Source organism: Mustela nivalis (genome assembly GCF_964662115.1).
Source record: "Mustela nivalis genome assembly, chromosome: 5".
NCBI classification, from domain to species: domain Eukaryota; kingdom Metazoa; phylum Chordata; class Mammalia; order Carnivora; family Mustelidae; genus Mustela; species Mustela nivalis.
The window spans coordinates 57,266,238-57,289,979 of NC_139024.1; the positions used below are offsets into that span (position 1 = coordinate 57,266,238).

The 23,742-nt window shown below is 37.6% G+C and overlaps 1 protein-coding gene across 6 annotated transcripts in view; it reads right to left on the bottom strand.

The window, feature by feature from the left end:
* UTRN (utrophin) overlaps nucleotides 1-23,742 on the bottom strand; it is a 507,070-nt gene that overhangs the window by 67,564 nt on the left and 415,764 nt on the right. For all 6 annotated transcript variants that reach the window (XM_082730779.1, XM_082730780.1, XM_082730777.1 and 3 more), the window contains 5 exons: nucleotides 23,090-23,236; nucleotides 20,444-20,522; nucleotides 17,287-17,347; nucleotides 3,045-3,106; nucleotides 1,077-1,151 (listed from right to left, as the gene is read on the bottom strand). In XM_082730779.1, coding sequence (XP_082586905.1) covers nucleotides 1,077-1,151; nucleotides 3,045-3,106; nucleotides 17,287-17,347; nucleotides 20,444-20,522; nucleotides 23,090-23,236 — 424 coding nt within the window. The remainder of the gene's footprint in view (nucleotides 1-1,076; nucleotides 1,152-3,044; nucleotides 3,107-17,286; nucleotides 17,348-20,443; nucleotides 20,523-23,089; nucleotides 23,237-23,742) is intronic.

Below are 23,742 nucleotides of genomic sequence, written 5' to 3' on the forward strand. Positions count from 1 at the left end.
TCATTTTTCAAAGAGTAATATTCAAACCTTCACTGAACTGCCTAGATATATAATAGTTGTTAACAAAACGGAGCAACAAGAATACTTAGAATTGTTCAGATTACCAGGCCATAAAAATAGGTGGGTGGATGTAAGTTTCCATATTAACGATCTGACAAGGACTACGTGTTCTTTGAATAGATTCAATCATTAAAACTATGACCACAAAGAGAATTCAGAGAGATTCCATTTATGCTTTATTATTACAAGTATTCCCACTTCTCTTTCAAGTTAGGTTGTTTGGGCATGTGTGTTGGGGAAGAAACACCTCTTTGGTAAAATGGTTATCACAGAACATTACTCTGAGCAAACTCTCTACAGGAAAAATCATGTTGATAAGACCAAACATTTCAGGCGCCCGGGAGGCTGGGTTGGTTCAGCCACTGCATTCGGCTCGGGTCATGATCCTGAAGTCCTGGGATCGAGTCCCCTACGGAGTCTGCTTCTCCCTCTGACCTTCTCCCCTCTCATGCTCTCTCTCACTTTCTCTCAAATAAATAAATAAAATCTAAAAAAAAAAAAAAGACCAAACATCTCAAGACATATTTAAATAAATATAATCTAATCTAATTTTCTAGATGGCAGTTCAAATTTGAATCAGGAATATTATTTTTTTAGTATTGCTTTATTACATGATTGCACTGAGTCAAACTGTTTGGAATCCTAAACTTCCAAGTGAATACAAAGTACGAAGAAGAAAATGACCTACTACTTTGATTTCCTGATTTAATCCCTTTAAATTGGGTGCCAGCATAATTTTTGAAAAAGCTTTTTATGTTACTCCTGTATTTTGGCTAATTTTGTTCTCCAACTGAGAATGGCATATGTTCATTTGTTTTACTATTGCATGCATACTGATGGGGCAAATAATAGAGCATTTATAGAAACATGGCCAATTCCTTGAGTGAGATACACTGAAAATGAGATTAACGCTACAAACACACCACCCTCTTTATTTACCTCTGCCTCAAAAAAGAAAAAAAAAAAAATGAAGCAATCCAAAGAACAGAGTGATTAACTTTGGTAGAATAACTCACAACACAGTGCTTTTTGTAGTCTTCGGATTTTGATGGCTGTGCGGTAGGCAGAGAAACGTACATTATTCAGGTCAGCTGAAATGAAAAAGGGAACACATTCAAAAGCATGCTTATTATTTAACTTCTATTGAATGGCAAGAACCTGTTTGTTTACTTCAGATGATGGAAAAGCATTATGCCTGTTCTTTCTAAAAAGTCTTCTCTCAAAACCCACAGCATTTATTTAAGAGAATAATGAAATGTTCATTAGCACCATAGTGAAATACATTCCAGAGTGGTGTTTCACAGCTTTCAAGAGGGCATTATCCAATAGGAAAAGGAGGGAAATGAGGAAAAAGAAACATGGCCTGTTAACTTCTGAAGGTTTAATAAATCCATCACTTTGCAGGCACAGGGCCCTTCCTTCTCCGTGCTGGGAGGGACTCTCCTCTCCCAGAGAATCTTCCCCCAAGGACAATTAGTTTTCTGTCAATGAGGCTGTCCTTCTCACTACTCATAAAAGCTAGTCTTATATCTTCCATCCCAATTTATTTGCTTCTTTCGCTCTTTTATAGATATGGTTAAAGTTATCCCCAAATCTATATTCAGATCTTTAGAAACAAGAGGGTAAATGTAGTTAATAATACTGTACTGCATATTGAAAGTTGCTAAAGGAGGAGATCTTAAAAGTATTACAAGAATAAAAATGTTTTAAGGATGTGAGGTGATAGATGTTAAGTAGACTTATGATGGACAGTTTCATAATAAAGTCAAATATTGAACCATTGTATGATATGCCCATAACTAATATAATCTTATGTGCCAATTATATTTTAGTTTAAAAAAAAAAAAACAAACGCTTTGGTATCAAAGTTTGGTACCAAAAAAGATTTGGTACCAAGTTCAAAGAAAGATTTTGTAATATCTTTCTCAGTGTCGTAAAGACAGAGTGTCTGTATTAGAGACTCTTTGAACTGGAAGCAAACTCAGAAATCATCCAAGTTTGTACCCTCACTTTACAAATGAAAGAAACTCCTGGCTTTTCTCTCACTTATTCACCCTTTGTAGCCTACCCTCACCCATTCAAATGAAAGCTGAACAGATAGATGCCTGACCTTTAAAGAGATCAAGAGGAGTGCTCCTTTTCTGCTGGAGTGGGAGTGGGTGTGAGAGCCGTCAGGGGCTGCTCTCCCCTCGAACAGTGCCTTATCTACCCAAAGAGAAAACTCTCAAAACCGCTGTACCAACCTAAAGCGAAGCAGGCTAGGTCAACAGTTCAAAGTCATAGTCTACCAGAAATCTATAAGATCAGAATTCTCTCTAGCCTCCTCTGTTTTCTTACATTTTTCTATTAAAATGATTTTTGCTTTTCATCACTACTTTGGCAAAATGAAATTAGGCAATTCAATTTAGTAAGATTAGTTGAATAAAATGTGGGGTAACAGGAAATTTAAAGCAATGAATTAGAGGTTGCTTCACTGTCATTGTTTTTGTCTTCAGGTAAAGCTGAAGTTTAAGACAACTCCATAGGGAGAATCTGCATTCCTCCTTTTAAAATCAACTTCTTGTGATTTCAAACCACACGTTCTCTCAAGAAGAATGGAAAAAACGGTTTCCTGCATTGCCCTCAGAAATTCAACTGCTTTTCTATGTCAGTGACACAATCTTTTATTTTGAACATGCCATGCCATGCAGGAAAAACTGGTGCTTAGTTTATAGTTAAGAATATACAATTGTCGGGCACCGGAGTGGCTGAGTCGGTTAAGCCTCTGACTTCAGCTCAGGTCATGATCTCAGGGTCCTGGGACAGAGTCCCGGATTGGGCTCCCTGCTCAGTGAGGAGCCGGTTTCTCCCTCTGCCTCTGCCGGCCACTATTCCCTGCTTGTGCTCTATCCCTCTTTCTGACAAATAAATAAAATCTTAAAAAAAAAAAAAAAAGAATATACAATTATCATTTGTTTAGGCTAATTAAATAAAATAGCACTCACCGAGGGACTGAAAGAGTTCAGTCATTTTAGGATGATCCCAACAGGTTGTCTGTGTTTGATGGCTGGTGGGGAGGGGAGAGGCAAAAAGGTAGTATATTTAAATTAAGAACATACAAAGTAATATAGATCACATAGAATGCATCATCCTGAAACCTGATGTCCAGTTATTACTTAACATTTGAAACAAATATTTGAACAATTATATTGTGAAAATATAGGTAAAAAATTTTGTTGTATCTCTCTCTAAAATATTTACAACTACACATTAAAACCCAGATATGAAGTGTGACCCTGGGGCATCAGGCTTGATGCAGCCAGATCAATGTAGTTTCCAGAATAATTCTACTTGTGTTAGGCAGATATAGATCCTCACTCAGAATAAATCCTCTGAGAGTAGAAGTGCTGTAAAGAGTTGCTAAACTTTAGAAGTCCTAATGAAATTTCCAAAGAACTGAGAAATAAAGAGTTTACCTCTGAATAACATCTTCACCCCACAATCGAGTGAGGCTCCCTCTTCTTTTTAACCTACAGTCTCTCCTTCCTTGGTGTAAATTAGCCCTTCTCCCCTGTGGGGGCTCACTCAGAGCCCTAGAATTGATATAAAGATTATTTCAAGTTTAAGACATCTAAGATTGAACAGATGTAGAAAGAAGTCTTTTCAGAGTTTCCTTTATCTGACTAACTGCAGCAACTTCTGGGAAACAAGGCTACCATAAATCCTTTCTCTGGGGGATTTCGTGGCTATGAAGAAGAGAGAAAAAGCACTTGCACCTGCATAAACAAACATTATCACAAACTTTCTTATCTCATGTTTATTCTCCTAAAAAAGCCATTTATCTTTCCTAAAGAAACCTATTGGGTCTTCACAAATGAGCCTTTTCTCCCCGACTTCTTTACCCTGCTCTGCTGGATATATATGCCCCCCATTCTAACCATCCTTTTGAGTTACTCACCACTGCATACAGAAATAAATGCTCCTCTCTTGCTAATCTGTCTTTTGTGAGCATAATTCACAGACCCCTAGAAACTAAACCTAAGAGGGTGCAGGAAAAGTTGTTTTTCCTCCCCAACCCTCTCTTCCTGTGTATCTGGATTCTCTACTCGCCTTCTGCATGACTCTCTCTTGCCTATGTAACTCCGTGCTCCTCTCAGCAATCAGCCTCCCTGACAGTTAGCCAGTACTTTTTGATAGACATTGAACAGTTTTTCTTATGATGCTTATTCTTCACTTAACAAGCGAGTTTTATATTTTTCTCATTTTCTATAAATTCCAAAACGAAGTCATAGAATTAAAAGTCTTTCGGGAGTAAGATGCAGGTAGAACAAATCCACTTAGTGCTTAAATTAGGTTGTGTGTGTGTGTGTGTATGTATAGTAAACAGCTCCTAACTTCAGTGGGTTGGTGTCCTTGTGTTTCAAAATAGTTTCTTGTCCCTTTTCTAGGTCAGAATAGAGTAATAACGTTTAATAGTACTCAAAAGACTTCTTGGATAACACTCAGTTCTTACAAAACTGTTTAGTAAGCTAAGTGAAATGGCACAGTACACAAGAGAGTGGTATTAAAATATTCATATGATCAAATTTAAGAGAGATTATTTTTTTAATCTAGGTAATATATCAAAAATTGGGACATGTCACTTGGAATAGGACATAATCACTGTTACATACACATATATAACAACCCCCCTCCAAGAACTCATAATTTGCTCTGAAAAAATTTAAATATTAGATATGATATCGGGTATGCAAAATGTCCTGGAAATTCCAAAAATAACACAAATTAACATGCCTAAAAAGTGAAGGTCTATTCCAGGAGGGGCTGGAAAGTTGTCTAGGTCCTACACTTGCTTTTTGACACCAAAGCAGAGGCAAAATGTTTCCACTTTGTATTCTGCTGCGGAACACCAACCAAACCGTTTTACCATTTCCCCCTCCAAGTTGCTCCAAAGACCACAGAGAAAGTACTGAGGCTGTCTGACCTAAAATTCTTCCTTTTCATAATGTGGCCCAGAGCTTGACAGAAACGCAGAATCTCCAACCTCTATTCGGTCTATTAAACCAGAATCTTCAGGTGAAGAAAATCCCATGGGATTGATATGCACGTTCACGTGTGGGAAGTAACTGACCTAAAAAGCTTCTAACGCATGAAGTAAAAAAACAAAACAAAACTGAACAAAAACAAAACCCAAAATATAAAGACCCTCCAGATTTTGTTCATTAAACAACTTTCTCCCTACCATCAATAAGGATTACAGAAGGATTTGCTGGAAATAGAGTGTAGTTCAAAACAAATCCATCAGGAGCTCGCAGTGTGAGACAGCCGACCAGTATTCTCACAACCCCTGTCGCTTTGGAGCCATCTGAATCCCCATGGCGACACTACTGTCCAGAGACAGACATCCCATCATGAAGGACCAACTCAAAGCTTGAGATCCAAACAAACGCTTTGAGGAACGCAAAGCCAAACTTTTATACCTAAACAACACATGTAAGTACTCTTTCTCTCTCTAGAATCCCAAGTGTGGAGCTTTGGCAAGCAACTGCTGTGGAACCACAAGAGGAAAATGCCACTCGGCAGCATGGCGGTGGCTGAGAATTCAATGAGAAGACCCGCTTGCTAATGCCTCTTCGGAGTGAAACCACTACGAGGAGCTGAGGGAACACACACATTTGGCAAACAGATGGAGGGAGGGAAAAGCCATCTCCCTTTGTGAATTCAATACCAGTTGATTCATTAGGCAGAACTGCCAGCGCTGAAAATAAACACAGCCTCTGGTTACAGAAGTGTCAGTGCAGCTTACCAAACAACAGTTAAAAAAAAAAAAAAAAAAAGAAAGAAAGGAATAGATGCAGTTGGCTGTTGGATTTTCTTTTCTTCTCTTCTCTTTCTCCTCTCTCTCTCTGTCTCTCTTTTTACAGGGGTGAGGGTTTTAAAGCAAAATCCACAATCAACCCGAAGAAGGCTCTAAGTATTTGAACAGCTGCACATGGGTCAGGTCATCCAGCCCAAATCCTTGCGAGTCCTCCCAGAGTGGGCAACCAACACAGAACTGAAAGCAGCATTCTCCGAACCCCCCATCCCCACCCCACAAATAACAACAGCTCAGCTTCTGGCCAACCTCATATCTGAAAGAGGACAGAACCTCATACTGTGCAGCTTGATAAACTATAAAAAAAAAAAAATCTAATAAAGCAGCACTCAACAGGAGATGCAAAATCCTATGAAGAAAGGGATAGGGAGAGCGTGTGGTATGCGGAAGTAGGGTGTGGAGCTGTGCTAGGGGTGGTGCGCTTGAGAAGGGGAAGGGGATAACAGAGGCAGCCTCTCTTGCCAGCCAAAAGGTTAGTGGGTCTCTGAGCTATTTTAAACTCTGGAAAATGAAAAAAAAAAAAAAAAAAGACAATAGCAATGCAAATGTTCCTTCTCCATCGAAATGCAAGTTGTGTCCACTGGGATGCAGCTGATGACTGTCCTGTGGACAGGACGCTGACCAGTCAACCAGCTTTGCACCCAGGGGCAGACTCCGTTTTAGCAACTCTTATTTGACTCTAAAGATGCAGTTCTTTGCATTCTCCTGGGAGCCTCTTATAACTTCTTACCCATCCCATGATTAGTGAGTTAAATGAAATCTTTGATGTGTGCTCTTTCTATATGCCACGAGACACAAGATTTACCCTAATTTTTATTCACTTATTTGAATTTCTAACTTTTTAATTATTTTTAAAGATTTTACTTATTTATTTGACAGAGAGAAATCACAAGTAGGCAGAGAGAGAGAGGGGGAAGCAGGCTCCCTGCTGAGCAGAGAGCCTGAGGCGGAGAACCTGAGATCATGACCTGAGCCAAAGGCAGAGGCTTAACTCACTGAGCCACCCAAGTGCCCTAATTTTTAAATTTTTTATTGAAGTGTAACACAGTGTAAGTTTAAGATGTATAAGATGTTGGTTTGACACATTTATACATTCCAGTAGGATCACCACGGTTGTGTTAGCTAACCCCTCTATCCCTTCACATAATTATCATTTCTGTCTTGTGGAAAAAATATTTAAAATCCAGCGTCTTAGCAACTCTGAAGTCTGAAACATAGTACTATTGTGGGTAATCACTGTGCTGTGCATGAGATCTCCGTTAACTGTTTTTTTTTTTTTAAACATCCTTTAACGCCTTGGACAGTTTTGGTTCCTATTTGCTATCCCATATACTTATTAAAACAGCACCTCATAAGTGTCCAGCTGAAATAACATGTGCTCCCTGTATTATATGGAATTTGATGAAATGCTGAACCAGTACGGTTAATAGGCATTACATGCTTCTACCTATTATTTGTAATGTATTCTGATGAGCCCAGAAAGGAAGACAGAAATAAGCTTGTACACCAATGGCTAGAACACAAAAATGTGTAAAACAACACGGTCCAATATATGAGACAATGCACTGACAGCAAAGTACATGTGATTTTGATAGATTGATAAGACACTGATTTCTGGGCAATAGACTGCTCTGGGGAAGAAACTTTTTAATCCCACTTGTTCTCATTAGAGTGGCCTCCTTTTCTTCCATACAACCTTAAAAGATGGCAAGAAGGCATCCTGCTTACCCCAAAACTGACACTTAGTCAAACACATTTACTTGTTACTTATCTACTCAATTTTGTGCCTGAAACTGGATTTTGAGTTTTGCATGTGTCGTTTCATTTCAATTGCAATTCTAAGGGCATATAAGAGAAACAAAAGTTAGAAGTGAGTCAGTTAGTTAAAAATACAAGTGAGAGAGAAAGAACGACCCGTATTGTTCAGGGATAAGATGGTCCCAGGAAGAGCAATAGTTCTTCTTTGCTGTACATAGTGAAAGATGACACAGTAGGTCAGGATACACAAGATTAATTACAGTAATGGCCTATTATTTGATTGTCGGGTCTCTACCAGGGGTTCTTCCAAACACTTCCCTTGTGTAAACTCAACCTGCATAAAAACTCAATGAGCTGGGTGCCAACAGTATCCCTGTTTTACGGATGAAGGAATTAGGGCTGGGAGGGCACTTAGATAACTTGCTCAAGGTCTCTGTAAGTAGTAGAAATGGAATCTGAATTTTAAGCCTGTGTTCTTAATATGGAAGTCTACTTGTATGACTGAGATTCTAACATCTTTCTGATGAATCTGTCTAAATCTGAGTCCATGGTCCATCATTATAATCATTACAAACCATCCCATCTGCCTCGCTTCTCGCTCACTCCTAGCAAAGCCCAAGCATGGATCAGCTCAATTACTTGCCTTCTCTGGACCTGAGCAGCTGTGCATGAATACAGCTGGAGAAAATCACTCAACAGACGGACTAATTTTACTTTAAATATTTAACTTCAAACCTCAAATGTCCAACTGCTGGCAACCACACAACATCCCCTAATAAACTCCCTTCCCAGACCCCAAGACAATTTACTGCTGCTATCTCTCTCCCAATCCTAAGTAAGTTTCCCTCCCTGCCTTATAACATTTCACTTGATCTCACACTTCATTGAAAAGAAAACTAGAATCCACCATATTAGAATTCCTTCAGCTTCCAACCACCAAATCAATAAACTACCTTCCATCTGCCAGGTTGTCTTCTTCTCTCCTCCTTCCTGAGGAATTCCTCCACCCATCAAAGGCCAATTCTTCCCAAGCTTTCTTTAAAATGTCTTGTGCTGCACAAATGTTGAAGATCTGCGATCCTTTTATACACCAATATCCCTACCTTGAATCTACATTTTCTGCTCTCTATTACCTTTTTTTCTTCTTCACAAACAAAATTCTCAATTGAGGAGTGCACAATCTCATGTCCCATTCATTACTGAACTCACATCAATTTCGTTTCCAACTTCACTCCTCTACACACAGACCCTATCGAAATTATAAGTGAACTGTGTGTTGTCTGATGCAGGGGCTGCTTTTCTGTCTTCAGTGCCCCAGACTGCTCCTCAGGGTGGAGCAGTAAGCGACAGAAAATCAACTCCTTAAGTCACAAAGCACAGTAGAAGATAAGAAGTGCTATATATAAAAGAGAGAATCTCCAGAATGATGAGACACAGGCCTTTGCTGGCTCTGCTAATACCTTCTTTAAATATGTTTATGAAAGTTTATATAGGAATATAGGAATCAGAGGTGTCTGGATGGCTTAGTACTTAAGCATCTGCCTTTGGCTCAGGTCTCCATCCCAGGGTCCCGGAATCCAGCCCTGCATGGGGCACCCTCTGCAGCAGGAAGCCTGCTTCTCCCTCTTCCACTCCCCCTGCTTGTGTTCCCTCTCTTGCTGTGTCTCTGTCAAATAAATAAATAAAATCTAAAAAAAAAAAAAAAAAAAGAATATAGGAATCAAGCAGTAACTCCCAAATAATCAATTTGCATTCAGGTGATTAAGTGTAAAGAGTGAAAACAAATTCTGGCAATCAGAGGCAATGCTATTTATCTGAGTAGTATCTTCTTAAGGATCTAAAAGGTGACATTTTCATCTTGGAATTTATAATCCCCCCAATTTTTATTTTACTCGAGATCAGAATATATGAAGAATATGGAGTACTCCTGCTAGTATGCAGAGTCTTACTGTGTGTGTGTGTGTGTGTGGTGTGTGTGTGTATGACAGTGCAGGTGGAAGACAGATTGGACAGAAGATGAGGAAGCGGTTTCCTCCAGGGGACGGAACATGTGTGTTCAGGTTACACAGAACTTCTTGAACCCTCGCAAATATTTTCTGCCATCTTCTAGGCTTTTAAAGGCAGGAAAGGCAAGGTTACAGTTTTTGAAATATAAGAATAAATCTAAGGGAAAACTTAAGAAAGTTTGAATGCCAACATTTCAGGAAAAAAACCTTTTTGTTTAAATTCCATATAAGATACAGGATCCTACTTGGTAAGAGATACTGAAAAAGCATAGAATCTTCCTTAAAAAATGTCACTGATTTGGGATGTCTGGCTAGCTCAGTCAGTGGAACATTTAACTCCTGATCTCATGGTCATGAGCTCAAGCCCCATATTGGGAATGGAGCCTATTTAAAAAAAGAAAACTAAATGTCACTAGCTTGTCATGATAACGAAGACACAATGCAGGACGACAAAATTGTCCACAGTGGAGAACTCCAACTCTATTGGATTCAAGTATAAGATGCACCTAAAATAATTTCATACTCAAGAGCAGGTTAAAAGACACAAGCATATAAATGGCTATATAGACACAAAGGCTACCAAAAATACTACCCAAACCCTAAATACAAATGTATTTTATAATACATTTACAAATGTAAATTATAGAACAATTTGTTACAAAACAATATGACAAGGTTTGCTTGTATTTGTTTTCAAGTAAAGTAATATGATTTGTAACCAAAATGGATGTGCCTGGGTGTGCCTGGGTGTGCAGGGAGCTTCAGGTGATACTAGTTTTGAGGGCACTGGAAGGTTGTCTGGAAGAATGAACGTGCATACACTCAGTAAACCCAGGGGGGCCCTACTTTGGGAGTATCTCTTCTTGGGCCCAGAACTCAGAAGGAGCTTCCCCTCTGTCTCAAACTCGACCCCGTGTCTAAGTTGTCACACTAGGGAGGGGCAGACCAGTAATGCACATTAGTCAACATTCCTGTAGGTCACCTGCTGTTGAGTTGGTTCTAGACCTCCCTGCCTGGGGTGTCAGCTCCAGGATTACTGCCCACCAGAGTTGGGTTTATCCTTATATCCTTCTGGTTTGTTTTTTAAAGCTGAATTTACATTATTTATTAAATTTACATTATTTTTTAAAAATACTTTATCCATTTATTTGACAGAGAGAGCGAGTGAGCAAGAGAGGGAACACCAGCAGGGAAGAGGGGTGGAGAGAGAAGCAGGCTCCCAGCTGAGCAGGGAGCCCGATGCAGGACTCAGTCCCAGGCCCCTGAGATCATGACCTGAGCCGAAGGCAGAAGCATAACCAACTGAGTCACCCAGGCACCCCTAGATTTAGGTTTTTTGTTTTTGTTTTTAACTACTCTATCTCTTTGATATGCAATCTTTAAATAAGAAATCAATTTTTTCTATATGGTTGTATTGAATTTTACATTGTATCATTTTACTTTATAATCCATATAGAGAAAGTACTCTATTTCTTTCACTATGTATTTAATCATTATTGCTTCTGCACTTTTGCTAGTTTCAATGACAGTTTTAAACGTTTAATCTTTACAAATCAAAATACAAATATCTCTTTTTCCTCCTTAGTGGCCCCATAGTGACTTTTCTGTACTTTACAGTAGACCTTTATTAATTGCAAATTTGACCCTAAAAGTCAGACAGTACAGGAAGGCTGACAGTGCCCCTATAATACACTGGAACCGAGTAACCTTTAAGATGCCAACCCCAAATTCCACCTCATGGTAAAAATAACACTGGCCACAGCCATATATAGATGAATGGCAGGAAAATAACATCTTTTTCAGTCCTGTACTAGTGAATGTCTTTCTCGGACCATGTCAGTTCCACTTGAATTACCTCAGTAAGTCAGGGCACTGGTAGACACACTGGAAGTTGTCCGTTGGTGACAGTGTGCCAGTTCAAGGCTGCTGCAGGGCACAGGGTCTGCTGTTATCTTTCTCAACAGCCAAGGTGTGCTCACTTGTCTGAAGCTGTCTCCAAGCCCAGGAGGTATAGGGATCCCAAGACGCTTATGTTCTTTCAAAAAACAACTTCGTTCTTCCCTCCTCATCAGCAGAGTTGGCCCAATGATTTTAAAAATTTATTTTCAACATAGGTAAAGTCACAGACTGTTTCTTGGAAAAACAGACACTCCGGTACATTCTCTTAAGCTTTGTTTCATTTATTTCTTTATCATTAAAATGAAAACACAAGCTTTACTCCTGCAAAGAGACTCAAAGCATGTCCCAAGACTTCTCCATTAAAAATCTGGCACCAGGAGAATGCCATCTCTCATCTTGATTAAGGAGGGAAACAGAGATGAAGACAGCTGTAGGAGGCCTTTCAGAGAGAGCTGTGTTTGCCTTTCATTATTAGTTATATTTTTGTTATGGATTTATTTTGTTTTGGGATAAGTTTCCTCCAATCTTTAAACATAAAATGCTTTATGTTAATTTCTTCTTTGTTTTGTTATACACACACCTCTGTTAGCTTTGACTTTCTTATTAGGCTAAATATTTGGAAAACCCTTTGCTGTCACTCCTCTCCGCTCTTATTTAAGGGAGAAATATTTCACCTACATCACTGAAATGGGTCCATGATTCCTCTAAAGAAATAAGCATTAATTCTCTCCTTTAGACTGTACATATATAATGAGACAAGGAAATAGAGTTTATGCAAATAAACTACATGACTGCTATAACAAACAGCTACTTGCTCTCCAAGATTTTATTTACAACTATAAACTTTGTGTTTTATTTTTTTCCCAGCAATTGATGGATTAGGGCAGCAGACAATGGCCTTGGAAGGCAAGAAAGGGGAATTATCCCTAATGGACATGAGAATAGAAAAAGAAAATATAAAGGAGATGTAATAACTTGAGGAAAAATTTGATTTAGGGCGTGAGAATAAGGCAGAGAATCCATGGAAGTGGTATCTGTAGTTAATGATAGTTTATTTTAATTAGTACACTGTAATACTGAGAAACGTCAGTTTCAGAGAATGTGATATGTATTATCTAGTAAGAAGAGATTACTAAAATGTTCACATGAAAGCTGCGTGTGTGTGAGCACACTTAGGATTCTATAAAGAATTTAGGTTTGCACCTCAGATTCAAGTGGAAAAACTGTTAGGATGTGAGGGGACAACCCGTCATGAGCGCAGTAGCAGCATTTCCACTAAGGCTTCCTGAAAAGTCATGCCCTCTGGCTTCAGAGATGACATCATAGAAGGAGAGCAGAAAACCAGATTTCCTAACTTCACCTTACTAAATCCTATGAAAGAGTAAGACTTACTAACAGACTGGGTATGTACAGAGCCATCTATGCAAAAAGCCCTACAGGACTTATGAGCCGGCTCTGTTGAGCATCCTAATCATGGATGGAAATCCACCCAATGACAGAAATCTCGGACCATGGAACCGAGGAAAGGTAGTGGAGGGCCACATGGTTTGCTTCCCACCTCTGAATTCCTGTCAAGATCCGACTGGCAGGACTGTGGACAACTACATTTTTCTACCTATAGAAAAGTACCTTTCTCCATTACTGCACCACGCAGTGTGACATTTCCTTAATCATATTAAAGCATGTATTACCCTTACAGAAATGATCTACAAAAATGAGCTCTGGCCTCAACTGCTGGCCCACAGTAGGTGTATCATAAATGGCAGCCAATCCGTAGCATGAACAAAAAGGATGTTTGTTCAAATTTCCTCCACCTGACTGCACCTTCTTTAATATAAGTCCCCATACTACCCAGATTTTCCATGTGACTTAAATTTCTGTTCTCTTTGCTCAGTGCAGAGAGCTGGAGGCACAATGGTCAAGAGGCAGGAGCTGGAGTCAGTCCCTGGGTTTGAGCACTAGCTCTTCCTTGTACTGGTTGTGTGATTCGAGCAAGCTATGTGCATACTTATTATCTAAGCCTTGCCCGTAAATCGGGTAATGACAGTTCCGACACTCCAGTGAGAATTAAGAGATAACTACAGGATTAGCACAGTGGCTGGCAAATTAATATTCAAAAAATATAATTCGTTTCAATGATCTTTATTATCACCCGCTATGACTATTTATTAGTATTATTTCCAGATCAAAATGAGAAGCAATGAGCTTTGTATGATTAATGTGACATGTTAGGAAAGTTCAACCCAAAGCTTTCCCTCGTTGTTCCGTTTATGCCTGAAACACCCTGGATATTAACTTTTAGCTGAGGAAATGAAAAACATGTGCAAAACACAAACAAATGACTAAAAATCCGCAGAGAAAGAAATCTGGCTTTGATGGTACATTTTTGTATATTGTAAAGGCAGCAGGAGCCATTGCAGGTTTCTGTAAACTGATAGAACAATGAGCTGTCACTGGATTATACTAGAAAAGAAAAAATAACTAGATCAGATTTGGAAAGCCTACCTAAGATGCAGCAAATATAATTTAAAGATATGAGTTTCAACTTGAGATATTAACATAGAGAGATTTATACCATACGGACCCTTACAGTTCAAATCTATATTCTACCATTTTTTAGAAACAAATGAGTCTGAAACCACTGCAGTACACCACAAAATATTAATGAAAACACACGTAGAGAGAAAGAAATGCATTGGAGAGCCATCAAAGTAGGTTTTAGCTAATCGATAAAACTAAAATATGAAAGAAAAACAATTTGTTCTTCCCATTCTCCTTTCAACTTTCTCACTATATTCTGCAATTGAAGTACACAAAATTGTATACTTCCATAAAGAATACAAAATTGTATACTTCCACATTTCTACCTGACTCTTATTTTCTTTTTGGCTAAATTAATACATCCTAATATGCTCCTGGAAACTCTAGCTGCATGACAATCATGCTAAATTTGTTTTTAACATTCTTCCTCTACTTACTTGTGCAGCCATGCAAAAGGAAGTGTATATTAAAAGCCCTTTCACTCATTATGTACTTGCTTATTAATTTACTTGGGAATTAAATTTTGTTTTCATAACAATTCTTCATCTGGAAATACTGGCTCATATTAACCCTACCTCCAGAGATTGATATAATTTATTATGAAGAAAGAAACTGTTAAGTTACACAACAGAGCAGGTAATGAAAGCATCTGGCTGAAAGTTTTCTAAAAATAAGAGAATTCATCCCATATACCTGGGGAGATCTCTACATATTTCAAAGTCCTTTGACTAAAGACACTTAACAGTAAAACTATATGGAGTCAAGAAAATTCAATCTTTCACTAATGAAGCTGAAGATATTTTAGGATGCTACAATCCTAGAAGTCACATTACACATATTGGCTATCATTGTATTATACATATTTTAAAGTACTGGTCATGGTCATGGTCATGGTCACGGAGCTCCAGCTAATGAGATGTCAGAGGAACAAGCTTTTGCTATACAGTCTACCCTATCAGAACTCATAGTGTGAACAAGACTATAATCCTGTGAGAGCCAACCAAAATTATAAAAATTCTGAATCAGTGAAACTCTGACTTAATGTCATTTTTAGCCATATATAATCAACTTGGACATACAGAAATTCCTTTTCAATAGCAGTGTTAAAATTCAAGATGGATTCTTAAAATGTCAAATAAATAACCAGCATATAACATAATCAAACAAGAGAATTAATATTTTCTTTATCCAGTAAAGACAAAAATCTGCTTTGCTGGATCTGATCTACACTTAAAAAAAAATCACATAAGGATTCTTTGAGTAAAAAATTTTAATTTCAAATAATTTCATGGACTTCTTCATTTTGTGTAATACATGTGTTAGCTTTCTACTGCTGCTATAAAAAATGACTCCAAAATAAATGTCTCCTTAAGCTACAATTGAGGTTTGCAGGTCTGTGATCCTCCTTGGAGATTCTAAAAGAGAATCCCATTGGTTTGCCTTTTCTAGTTTCTAGAGGCTGTGAGCATTCCCTGACTCATGCCCCCTTCTTCACCTGCTGCTATTATTATTATTATTATTATTATTATAAAAATGTAAAAAATTTTAAAAATGGTTTAAATTTGATTCAGATGATTACACTCTCAATAGAGACATGTCAATTACCCAGCCTCTGACTTTTCTATTCATGATTGCACAAATCTGACACCAGCCAATTGCTTTGCTACCTTATCCTTAAGTTTATCACAAACCAGTACACTATAGACTCTACAGTGGAAGTAGTGAATTCCATTAAGGCAATATAACATATACTATTATTACATTTCATATATGGTATGGTGATTTTTCTTTACCCAGAGGATACATCTCAGACTACAATAGAACCTTCATAAAGAAATACTATTTCATAAACACTGGCTTCATATACAAATTTTTCAGGAAGAGGGATATTGGAAGAGTAGATTATTAGCGTCAGCAAGGATTTTGGAGATCTATATGCCATTTAGAAAAGAAACAAAGGAAAATTGGCCCAGAGATGTTTACCCAACTTGCCTGAGGTCAGCTGGCTAATCTGAGACAGAGTTGACTCCTAATAATAGTGATTACTTTCCCGTAATTATGATGCTGTTCACCATACACATAACACAGAGTCAGCTAGGACTTTCATCAGTTTAACACATTGTAAACCAACATCTTTGCTAATTTACACCTCAAGGGATTGTATCATTCTGTCCTAGGACAATACCTAGCCTAAGCCAAGGATCAAATCCTACTCAGACCTTGTGTAAATGATACAAAATGTATAAAATGTCATATAATAAGGAGAAACTTGTATGTAAAAAGGAGAAACTCTCAAATTGACAATAAAAAAAAGGAAAACTGATAAATCTAAACAATACTGCAGATAATTAATATCCATAAGCCAAAAACCCCTGAAAATACTGAACTTTTTAATTATAAAAACACTGCTTGTTTTTAGTGGATTAAAATGAGAAGAGTATAGCACTTTTTAAATGGATTTTCAGGGAGAAATAAAAATGGTTTAGAATCAGTACTGTGTGAGAAACAGCATCATGTCAAGAGTTTGACATATCTATTTACTAAGATTTTTTTTTAATTTTTTATTTTTTATAAACATATATTTTTATCCCCAGGGGTACAGGTCTGTGAATCACCAGGTTTACACACTTCACAGCACTCACCAAAGCACATACCCTCCCCAATGTCCATAATCCCACCCCCTTCTCCCAAACCCCCTCCCCCCAGCAACCCTCAGTTTGTTTTGTGAGATTAAGAGTCACTTATGGTTTGTCTCCCTCCCAATCCCATCTTGTTTCATTTATTTACTAAGATTTTATTCTTAAGTAATCTGTACACTCAAGGTGGGGCTCGAATTCACAATCCCAAGGTCGAGTCTCAAGCTCTACAGACTGAGCCAGCCGGGTGCCCCAAGAGTTTGACATATTTAGAAATTTTGTCAGTTTCCCCAAATATTTTAGTATCCGTTTTAAAATAATATATGCTAAACACGCCTACGGCCTTAATCTAATAAACTACAAATAATACTCTGATTTTTAAACTAACTTCTTTTACATATTTATATATATATATATAGTTTCCTTCAGACAGCAGGATTGAATTCTATTTTCTAAAGTTACAGTGGAAAGCCTCTTAAGCTATCAACCTAACTTTTTTTGGTATCATAAAGGAGAATTAAAATCAACTTACTTGATGTAATAGGGCACTTTATTATGTGAAATGGATCTCTGCCATGGCAGCTGAACTGAAGCTGAAGAAACAAAGGGAGGTTATTGGAAACACTGCTCACCCAAAAGACTTACGCCATAATGCAAAACAACTGAACACATTTTATAGCCAATTCAATGAGAACTGTTCTGGTTTTTGAGCTGGATTCCTATAATTATGAAATCTGTGAGGCTAAACAAAGAGTGGCTTTTTAAAGATTCATTTGAAGCAAGGAAAGAAACAACGCAGGTTCAATTTCAAATGCCAACCTAACTAATTGAACCTGTTGCTAAAAATACTTCTCAAAATCAAGTTTTATTGTTTATAATCACCACAATTTAAAACTTAGTGCTATTCGAAAAATGGACTCTGTATATATTTTTTGATTAAGCTAAAGCCAAAATTAATTTTACCTGGTATTTCCAGATTATAAACTAGATTTCCCAAGACTGAATTTTCCAGATCATTAATAACAAGCTTTACTTTGTTTCACAAGAATAACTATCTAGGACAGATGGCATTTAAACAAACTCATCTGTATGAATTTTAAAAAGGAAAGATTAAGACAAACACAGGCAAAGGGTTGTTAAAAACAACAACGACAAAAAAGAAAACAACAAAGGTAATTATCTGGATAGAAGAATGCCAAAAACTTATTTCATCTGAAATGCACAGAAAATACAGTTTCTTACTTTCACATTAGATATCACTATGATTGAGATTTTATATTTTGTTTCAGGTACTTATTTCTTATAATTCCAGTTCTTCCTTATTTATAAAACTATATTATTCCTATAAAATTATTTTAAGACTGATTTAAGAAGAGTTAAACATGTAAAGTTAGAGCTACTAAGGAAGTTTGCCAAATAAACTAATAAACAAGCAATTCAAACAAATCTTTGCAATTATCACTAGGCTCTCAGAGCCAGTTGTTATCAATACTTTTTTTTTCTGAATTTCAGGTCACATTAATATCTTATAAAAATATAGCATTCTAAACTCACAAAGCTTTTCAAATACATCTGTTGATAAGGAAGCCAACAAGCCCTTATTAGAGCTCTATCTGATACATAAAGAACGAGATACTCAGAAGTGAAATAATTTGCTCCATAAAGAAATGGCCGAGCTCAGACATGATCTCAAAATTTCTGACCCCTAGTTCAGCAATTTTCCTGTTCAACAATTCTTCTTCTCTTTATAGCATGGGAGCACTCCCTTCTCCAACTATGTCCGTGAAAATATAAAAGGGTGATGAAAATGTGGAAGTAGGTATAATAAATTTCTCATTGGAGCCAACCTCGTTTCAGTGTTGGCACCAGCCCCATAGGTCAGTTTTTATTTTGTGTTCTAGCTAAACAGACTCCTTTCATAACCTGGCTGAAGTCCAAGAAATATTATAAAGCCAATGATTCTAAACAGCAAAAGATAACAATTATTCAATTTATTAATTGGGATTTGGTTTACACATCTTCATTCATATTAACAATTGTTTTGATTTGAAAAACTCTGACCTCCTTGGACTATCAGGGCCTGATAATAAAAGGCCACATGCTTTGGTTTCACAAAGTACCTGTGAATCTTACCATGTCTCCTTTCCTAAAGAACATGAGTTGGATTTTTATTATGAACGAATGAATGGTTGCTGGGTCAAAGTGTAGGATTTCATCACTAATAGATAACTAAGCTTTAAAACTGTAAACAGAGTCACAAGTTCTTTTTAAATTCTGCTTTAATTTGGCCTTAGCACACAGCTTAAATTAAGTTTAAGAAATCTGAAGTAGTTCATATCTAATGAGACTGCACTCTTCTTTACTTTATCAACACTGATGGCATCCCAACTTTAGAAATGCACCCTTGCACCCAGTATAATCCAGGAAGGACTACAATCACTCAAAGATAGACTATCCAAGAGCTCTTGGGTGTGAAAGAGAAAATATATATGGGGGCGGGGAGAGGGGGACAGAAGAGGGGGGGCGAGGACTCGAGGACAGGAGGGGCAGGAAATGACTAATTCAGATTCTCAAAACTGTGAAAAAATAGAAAAGCCAACCTTGAACTGAGATAAAGCAGATTATCAACCATGACAAAAGATTAAGGGAAAATATGACTGTAATCAATTTGGTTGGAAGAGATGGCATTACTTCAGTTTTCTCTATCATTATATATACAAAGAAGTTCTCTTAATTGGGATATAAGCTGTGCCTTAAGTTTTAAACTTTATTTATGTTGAATTAAACAAGCTGTTTTCTGGCATATGTTTGCCAGGAAAAAATAAAAGGAAAGAAATTAATAGTGAAAGCATCAGTGCCAAGAACTGTGATGGGTGCTATGAAACTCTCTCTGCTTCCTCACTTAATTTTCAAGGCGATCAGAAAAAACAAGTATTATTATGGAATTTTAAGATAAAGAAATTAACTTTCAGGAATCTACAGGTCTGGCAAAAGGCAGAATTAATAATTTAATCTTAATTTGGATGACTCTGAATCCTACATTCTTTAGTTTCCCCAGCAGTGAATGATATAGAAAATAGAAGCTCAAAGCATTTATATAAGATCTCACGAATAGTCCATAAAATTAATGTTTCAGTTGGAAAATATTACCTACAAATCTGCATACGTGGTTTGGCTACATCTGTAATACTTGACCAAAAGAAAAGCAAAGTATGATTACAGTGAACCTAATAAACAGAAATCTCAGATTTGTGGGGACTTTTTTTTTTATTGCTAAAGATACAGGTACATTTTAAATTGATAAACACTTTTTAAGAAGAAAAACTAATTAGAAATCTGAAAATATAAAAATGATTTCTTTATTGTGAAAAAGTTCATAGCCTTTGCTTATGATACGCTAATGATGACATGATACTATATTAGTTACTATAGGTGATGGTTCAGTGAAAAACCACAGCTAAAGACAAATTCAGTTTTGCTCCACTTTGGGGACTTATCAATTGTGGCCAGATTATGACAACTAATAACCAATAATCAATATGGTAATGAATCTTAATATTACTTTCTGTACATTTATCGAACGTGAGTAAATATATTTGTAGCAAAGAATATGGCTCCTGGAAGGAAAATGAAAGAATATGCTCATTCCTTCAATTAATGAGATTCTAGTCAAGCTTAGTAGTACTTACTAGAAAGAAAATGCTGGGAGGATGGTCCAAAATCTCTATGGGCTTCCTGAAGCTGTTTAAGGCGATCATCTACAGAAACCTGCATACACACATGCAAGAAATAATTTGATTTGAAAACAATGACTTTAATAATATACTTGACTTAGGTATTTTTCTATTTAAATTCAATTATTCAACATATAGCACACATCGTTAGTTTCAGATGCAGAGTTCAAGAATTCATCAGTTGCATATAACACAGGTGTTCATCCTATCGCATGCCCTCCTTAATGCCCACTGCCCAGTTACTCCATCCCCCACACGCCCTGCGCCAGAAACCCTGACTACTAAAGGAGGCTACTGCCCGAGATATGACTGCTTGTGCAGACTCCTTCTCTATCTCTGGGACCAAAATACTAGGATTAAAATACCCTCTTCCAGTACCAACTGACTGCAAAGAGCACCAGGCACTCTTCTAAGCAGTTTATACAAATTAACTCTTTTAACCATCACAATGTTGGGTAAGTGTTATTTATTATGATCACTACTTTACAGATGAAGAAACTGGGGCACAAAGAGGAGTCCAAGGACAGAAAGTCAGTACCCAACAGTACTAGGATCCATACGCAGCTAATCTCGTCCCAGGAGCTCTTGCTTTCCTGTTACTCTATGCTGCCTTGAAAGCAGGAAAGCTCGAAAGCATCTAAAGTCAAGCTGAGGCCTTGTGGCCAGTGGCTACTTGTCTCTCCTCTGGTCAAAAGTGCCACAGGAAGCTAATGAAAAAGAAGTCTAAAATAATGCCAGGGAAAAACACAGATAGATGATGACAGGCAGCGGCACAGACAGAAAGACAGGTAGATGACAGAGAGATGGAATTAGACAACAGATGGATAGATAGAGATGGATGGACAGTACGAAGATCTAGGAGTATGGAATCTCTTATCTGCTTCCACATTTGGGTTCAATCATCTAAACTTGGGGGTATCCAAGGGTATAGCAGCTAATTAGTATACTCTCTGAATTTGTCTTCCCAACTTCCACCATTAGCTCTCTACATTATGAAAATGCACAGCGGGTCCACTGCGAAGCTAAATGCAAATCAGTAACCACCACACACAGCCTACTGACACTTTCATTTTCTTTTTCCTGGCCCCAGTCTCTGCGTGCGAGTCCGCTGTTCTGCATAGATTGTCCATTCTATTTTCGGCTGCCTTTAAATGAAACATGTCTATCTCTGGCTCCCTGGGCAGCTCTAGTTTTTCCTGGTTAGCTATTTAAATTGCATTAGCAAGTGCTTTGTTCATTAAAGCCAAAAAACACCTAATTGCCACCATCTAGTACAGGAGAAGAGATGATGGTCCTGAACGAGTGACACCGCTGTCAGCAGAGATTCCTTCCCTTCTCATTCAACCAGCGACTAACATCTGCGCTCCAGCAGTTACAACACTCAGAGATAAGGATAAGAGAATGCATATCCTCTTTCAAGCACAGTGCACTCCCTGACTTCTAATCTTTGGAGATAGTGATAACACAAGCAGAAGGCAATCAGGATGGACCATAGAAAAACCCACATAAAGGTAATGAATTAGGGAAATAGAGCAGAAGGAAAAAAGAGAAAGTCAAACACTTCGTGTTCCACTCACTAGAAAAGCACATCTGACTTTAACATCTCCTACTCTACTAATCCCAGACTATTAACACTCTTTTCAAACACAGAAAAGACTGTTTGATGCTATGCACTCATTTCTTAAATCTTCACATTCATGAAAAACATATGAACCACTGGGTATTCAACATCTGAGTTAATTCAGATAACCATATTAATATGCTATAAAATATTATAGCTTTAAAATAAAATGCTTTTGTGTATCACCTCTAGCTGCACATTTATCTCATTAAAGACTACATTTCAGGCCCTAAAGAGAGAGAGAAATGCACAATTATTTTTTCAATATTCCACTTAAATTATCCTGCTAGTTTTCAGGGAAAAAATAATTATTACGACTCCAAGGAACTGGCCATGGAACATGGCAAAGTTCTGCCAAGACTAGGCCCAAAACGACTCATGGGCATGGGTGGTGACTTGTAAATGCACATACCTAGTAGTACTCAACAGAGTTCTTCTGGGCTTGGCTGTCTTAAATCTGGGATGAGCAAGTAATATCTATAGTCACTAAAACAACTTAGACATAAGAGGTAAAGGTAAGAACAGCACAACAGTGTAAATGTGCCAGCTGGGAAGATGAACAACAAACTTGAGTAGCACACAGTGGAGAAGGATGGAGATTACTTAACTTTGCAAAAGGAAAAAAAATACATGAATAAAGTAAGAAAAATGACTCCTTCATGAGCCATTATGGGAAAATGTTTCTGTGACCTATCCTAGGTCTCCATTACTATGATTTATCTGACCTTCTGCAGTTTTCTACAAATATCATATGAATGGTACCTAATAAAATTACATTAAAACCCTTATTCCTAAACAAATGAGGCCTCTGGGTTCAAGATATGGGACGACAGACACCTGGTGGTATTACATGCTACAGATCCATTATCAACTACAACTAGTAAAGAAGGAGAAAGCAATGGGGTGCGGGGAATGATTGGGCAGGGTTTAAGGACCGACGGTGCAAGGCTGGATCATGAAGAGGGATAAAGTGGCGACACCTGCAGAAGTTTCCATCGCATATTAAGGTCATCTAGCTGTCGAGACATCTTCAGAGATGGATGCAGGTCAAGTGGAGACAGCTGACTGGACAAATCATTCACTGTTTTAACTTTTAGGTTGATTGGTGCAATTTCTTCTCTAAATGCCTGGAAGAATAAAAACAGAAATGATGACCTTGGGAAAGAATGTAACAGAAGGTAGGATTTTGAACCCTTCTTCAAAGAAAATGGCAAGACCAGCTAAGAGGTCACTGACAACAGCTATGTACTTAACGGCAGCCCAGCTCAGGTCTGTAGCCATAGGGGCAAGCAGCTACAGATAGAGTCAGCCTTTGTAACCTGGAGAATCTAAATAGCAGCACAGAGAGAAAAATCGTAATGCAAACTCATTGAGATGATGATGTATTTCCTACAAATATATCATCTTATGTAATTTCATCTGGAAAACGTTTGCCATTATTACCCACTTGACTAATTTCTAGTCTTGTTTCTAATTTTTCATTTTCTTTCATATTTTCCTTCTTTTTTTCTTTCTATGGTTATCTTACTATTTTTTTCATCAGCGGCAACAATTTGATCTGAACACGTTACTATTTAAAATTAAGTGGCCAGGAGCACCTGGGTGGCTCAGTGAGTTAAGCCTCTGCCTTTGG